General features: G+C 43.0%; 2 protein-coding genes and 1 non-coding gene across 3 annotated transcripts; 2 read left to right on the top strand and 1 right to left on the bottom strand.

Moving 5' to 3' along the window:
* TRNAR-CCG lies at positions 704-776 on the top strand. The gene has a single exon. It is a non-coding gene; the product is annotated as a tRNA-Arg (tRNA).
* LOC109836329 lies at positions 991-2,291 on the top strand. Its single transcript, XM_020404191.1, has 2 exons — positions 991-1,214; positions 1,709-2,291. The coding sequence occupies exons 1-2, from the start codon at positions 1,078-1,080 to the stop codon at positions 2,034-2,036; spliced, it is 465 nt and encodes a 154-aa protein (XP_020259780.1). The 5' UTR covers positions 991-1,077; the 3' UTR covers positions 2,037-2,291.
* LOC109836330 (11S globulin seed storage protein 2-like) lies at positions 2,170-3,971 on the bottom strand. Its single transcript, XM_020404193.1, has 2 exons — positions 3,485-3,971; positions 2,170-2,953 (listed from the first exon to the last, which is right to left on the bottom strand). Exons 1-2 carry the CDS (start codon positions 3,818-3,820, stop codon positions 2,561-2,563), a joined length of 729 nt encoding a protein of 242 aa, XP_020259782.1. The 5' UTR covers positions 3,821-3,971; the 3' UTR covers positions 2,170-2,560.

Below are 5,249 nucleotides of genomic sequence, written 5' to 3'. Positions count from 1 at the left end.
ACTGTCTCGCGGGTCGAGACAGCAAACACTGTCTCGCCCAGTGAGACAGTAAACACTGTCTCGCCAGTCTAATTTCGTCGTTTGTTGAGTTTTTTCAGTTATGAACTCCAGAGGCTATAAATACCCCCTAGGGTCATTTCTGACGAGGATCGAGCATATTTTCGAGCATTCCAGAGCAGAGAGAGCAGATTTGAGTTTTCATACAATGCCTTGAAATTAAGCTTTGACTTGATTTTAAGAAGAACGACTATCTTACTTCGATAAGATATCGTTTCAAGTTCTCACTTCGATAAACGAACAGAATCAGTAAACCCCCTCTTCACGATCTGTGATTCGGCGGTCCACGAACCATAGCGTTCCCGGCACAGGCAAAGTCCCACAAAAACAAGAATCAATAAACGATTTTTGTGTTATTTTCCAAGAGAGTTGTAATTTGCTTATTTTTGTTGTAATTCGCTGTAAATAAATTAAGTTTCAATGGAATCTACAATGAAAACAACTTTCGACGAAAACACTCCTCTCTAATTTTTGAATTGATTTTGTGCTGTGTCTTTTCTTACCTCGCCTCCACTCACTTAACCTACTCCTCAAAAAATCTCATACCGAAAAGAAGTTAATTTTTGTACCTCACCTCATTTCCGTTTGGTGCGACATAATAATATTACATGTTAGTTAACCTTAACTAGTCACTTATAAATGGTCTGATCGCGTGGCCTAATGGATAAGGCGCTCGCCTCCGGAGCGGGAGATTGTGGGTTCGAGTCCCATCGCGATCGATTTTTCTCTCTCTTTAAGCTCGTCATCTTTTCCACCTTTTTATACTTCCATCATTTGGGAATTGGGCCGTGAAGTAAATTGGATCACATGACATGGTTGATACCCGTTTAATGGGCCTCCTTCTAATTACGGCCTCTGCTCCACCACTCACGCGTCAAGCTCCGTGCCTGCTGTCTTTCCTTTTTAAAAAGCTCTGCTGCTGTCAGCAGTCACCTCACACTCCCAAAACTTCAAAATTTAAAATTTTAGCATCAAAATGATAAAACCCTAAACAGAGGAGGGCGGAGGAGGAGGAGGAGGATGGGTTCGGTCTTGCTGCTGGTGCTGCTGTGCTTGACCGCTGCTGGCGCTGAGGATGAGAAGGCGGCGGCGACGATGTTGACGAGGAGGAGGCCCGGGTTCCTCTACACTAGAACCTCTGGCCGGTGCTCTCCCCAGTAAGCGAAAACTAGCTACTTCCGATTCTTTTGAGGCATTTTCCTAAACAGCTTGTGTTCAATATAGAGAGGCCCACCATAAAACTGATTTTTTTTTTTAAATTTTAATTTAAAGAGCCTTTTTGCGATCGTGAAGAAAGAAAGAAAGAGGGAAGTTATTTAGTTTTCCATTTATGCTCCCTGGAATTTTTCGATTCGTTTGATAGGGACCGGGATAGGCACTAATTGCACGAGGCATTTTCACAAACACCTCATGAGATAACAGAAAAGTTGGTTGACTCGCTTCATAGCTTCTCTGTCCGGTTGGATACGTAACCCGAGAGTCTTTTGCAGTGTCTTGATGATTGGGATGTTACGTTGTGTTTGTTTCATGAGATATGACCGCGGAGGAATTATATATATAGTAGCATGCATGATTTATATAATTGAAGCGTGTGGGAATAACATGCTAAATTTTGCATCATGCAAATTCTTCTGTATCTGATGCGGGACAGGCACTGGACCAGTGGAAGAGAGGCGTGGCCTAATATCATCCCTCAAGAATCATCGGTTGCCAAAGTTTTTGGGTCGAGGGTGTTAGAAAGATACGAGCCAGGGCTCACGATGTGGGAAGCGACGCAGAGGAATGATGATATTTGCGGGAGCGCTTTCTCCAAGCTAGTGAAGCAATCGAGCGTTGCGCTTCTCAATGCCTACACGAGGCCAGGGTTTCCTTACGGTGCTTGGGAGGTGAAGAGCCTGCTCTTAGAAGCTCTCGTCTCCGAGGGTGCAGCTGAGTCCCAAGCCAAGAGTTTCGAACAAGCCAACCAAGCTTGCAGTTAGCTAAGCTCTCTTTACTCAAGATCCCTCTGAAACTATATGCGGCGTAGTCCTGGTTGTCAAACTATTTACGTTTTGTTGAAATTATGGTCTTTCTAGAAGTCAGTGTTTTCAGTTGAAGTTACTTTGCTGATGATTCTTGCATTGTAGGTTTTCTTTTATAAATTGTTTTCTGACATCTGAATATCTGGCTATGGTTAGAACTTAGAAGTTGTAATCTTAAATGTTTTCTAATTTTTGCAGTCCAAGCTTCTCATTTTTAGAACCCTTTCAGTTGGGGATACAGGAATCAAGACATTCATCGTGTATCTGTGAATACCGTTGGATTTAGTTCCTATACATGGCATACGAGTGAGCACAATACAGGCCTAAGAGGGATCGCAAAATAAAAGAAATAAAACTTTGTATAAATAGGGTTTCTTCATAAAATAATAAGTTTAATCCTTTCAATTTTTTTTCCCTTTTTCCCAAGTTAACAAAAGGAAAGTGCAAAAATACTTCCAAAACATACTTACAGTTAACCAGGACTACTCAGTGGTCTGGTAGGAGGTTGTTGTGGGAGGGAAAAGCATCTCGTCATGGTCCCTATTGAACTTGAGCTCTAAAGCTTGGGTAATGGGGATGCGGTAGGAGTTGGCCATCGGCTGGAGTGGCAAAGCTGTGAAGGTTGATAAGCGACCTACGATTGGGGTCCTCATTGGCTGCGACGAGGTCATGAAAGTTACCCAGTTGATGCCGCTACTTCCAGCCCTTATCATGCAAGCATAGTACTGAGGAACTACAGTTAGCTGCCCCTGTTTTATGTTTACGTTGAAGACCCCCCTTCCTTGGTTGTCAACCACCTGTAGGTGGCCTTCTCCTTGGGTCACATAGATGATGGAGTGTGCATTAACTGACCAGTGAGGCACAAGGAAGGCATTCTGTGATTGTTCAATGTCAGTCACGCTGATGTTAGAAATACTGAAAGAGTCTCTAATCGTAGTAATTAAGTTCAAAATAGTTCATAAAACTTTAATAAATTTAGTATGGTGGATTTTTTTTTTTTTTTGAAAGAGTTCTTAGTATCAAACTGAAACATAAATGAGTATGACAGGACAAATGGCCTTGAATGACTCTGGATGTGAATATTTGTTGTCTGTCAAATATTATTAGTCCAATATAGAAGATGGCCAGTTAATATTATTAGTGGGGTGCCTAGTTTGCAATGTAACTTCTTTTCTTGATAGGAAATAATGAAGACATTTGTGATTTTCTGGTCTGATGATTATCTGTTGTCATAAATCGATACTTTCCAGCACTTCAATCTTTTGTAAACCAAACGAGCATAGAGAGAAATCTGCGAGATGTAGTTCAGATTTGAACCCCTGTAATGCCCTCCTAGGTTTACAAATTAGTTAATAGATCTATGCAGATAGATTAGAGAGAAGTGATAAGAGAATTGTGACATATACCGGTTGAAGACTTCCCTTCTCTGCGCTTAGATCCACGAGCCTGAGTAAGGGGAGCTTGTCCTCGGTTATTTTGTTCAGCCAGCCGGCCTTCTTGGAGAACACATCTGCATCTCCTATCCTATCAATAGCCTGCAGAAGCCTGATACTGCAAAACTCCCCGTTCGTCTCATTCCCATTGTTTCCCATCTCCTTGTTGACCCTCACATCCCTTCCTTCTTGCTCCTCGTCAGGCACGATGGTCCTCATCTCTTCCTCCACATTCACTAGAACTCCTCTCTCTTCTTTCCTCTGAATCTTCCTCATCAGATCCACCAGAATCCCTATGGCTTCTGCCATGAACTCTGTCGAATGCAGCGATTACGTTTGTCTGCCTGCATTGACCTTGTAGCTCCTCCTTAAAGCCTGGCAAGTCACCAGCAAGATATATCGTCTGCTAATTAAAAAGAAAAATTATAGATCAATATCTAAGTCATCACCAATCAACCAAGCCTACCCTCTGCCTAGAGAGGTGTTGGCAATGACCTTGAAACTAGGATCCAGCTGGTTCAGTCTACTGTTGAGATCTGTAATTGTTATGGCAACAAGCTCTTCATCGCCATCATTGTAGCACCAGTGCGCTAGCTGCACCAGGTGGAACAGCCACGAGGTCACCCTTCTTGACCCTTTGGACTTTCTGGTATCCGTCACCTGACTCATCTGAGTGAAATGTCGAGGGACACCAAGGATATGAAATTCCTACTACAGCTTTGCCTTTTAAGGATGTAGGAAATTCGGGGCATGGGGTCAAAATTCTGGAGGGACAAGCCCCGCTGTCCGAGAGTGATCCTGAGGGCCGTCACTCCAGCACAACGCATTTGATCTTCTTCCTCGTCCCATTGCTCGAGCACGCCTGCTTCAGCCACCGTCTTGTTCGATGGATAAGATACTGTCAACTTATCCAGGTGACACCGGTGATCTCTGTTTCTTGCATGACGAGCGGCGGATAGGAAGGAGGGGACGAGGAGAGTGAGAAAGAGAAAATAGAATTTAGCCATGGTAGGAATATGTTGAACATGTTGATGGCTGGAGAGGTATGGTGGTGAATATATAGGTGCGAGTTGGTGATATACGTTGAACATCTGTCGCCGGTGCTAATTGATATGTTGAACATCTGTCGATGGTGAATAAATCTTGCACGTGTATTAATCCTTCTGCTGTGTTTTTACTTGATTCAATCCATGCATCATGTATACAACCAACTTAAAGGGTTTATTAACAAAATGAACAAAATGTAACCTGTGTGTAATGTGATATGTCTCTAGCCATGCTCAAGGATTGAACCTGCAAGGCTCATATATATATCCACATATGGATGGTCGGGTGAGCAGGTTCGTAGCCTCCCAGTATATAACAGTTTAACAAGGGCGAAAAGAATTAAGCTATATAAGTTTACTTAGTTAAGTCATGGTTATGACCTTTAATCTCACTGATACTGCTCTTGATCTGCATTAGGGATTGGAAAGAGTTGTTTAGATAATGCCTTGTAGTTCTCTGTTATGATGTTTCATCTGGTACAGCCACCAGTAAACACTTCTATGAGGAAAACAAGGAACAAACACTCTCATATCTCTTTCTGCATGGCAGATAACGAAATGCTCTTAATATGAGGGTGTCTTGGGAGGGAAAAGCTGAAGAAGAACGGACCTGCGGGAGATCGGAGCTCGACGGCGTTGCTTGCGGGAGAGAAGGGCTCGCCTACGTGGATGGATCGAGCTCGCTTGCGGAT

Source organism: Asparagus officinalis, chromosome 4, assembly GCF_001876935.1.
Source record: "Asparagus officinalis chromosome 4, Aspof.V1, whole genome shotgun sequence".
In the NCBI taxonomy this organism is placed as follows: Eukaryota; Viridiplantae; Streptophyta; class Magnoliopsida; order Asparagales; family Asparagaceae; genus Asparagus; species Asparagus officinalis.
The sequence above is the reverse complement of the archived record's forward strand: the minus strand, read 5'-3'. Positions and strand labels throughout refer to the sequence as shown.

Bases quoted from the DNA above. Each gene is read 5' to 3' on its own strand.
- LOC109836329 (XM_020404191.1), top strand. From the start codon at position 1,078: ATGGGTTCGGTCTTGCTGCTGGTGCTGCTGTGCTTGACCGCTGCTGGC. The intron at 1,215-1,708 runs GTAAGCGAAAAC...GATGCGGGACAG, and splicing joins TCTGGCCGGTGCTCTCCCCA to GCACTGGACCAGTGGAAGAG.
- LOC109836330 (XM_020404193.1), bottom strand. From the start codon at position 3,820: ATGGCAGAAGCCATAGGGATTCTGGTGGATCTGATGAGGAAGATTCAG. The intron at 2,954-3,484 runs GTATATGTCACA...GAACAATCACAG, and splicing joins AGAAGGGAAGTCTTCAACCG to AATGCCTTCCTTGTGCCTCA.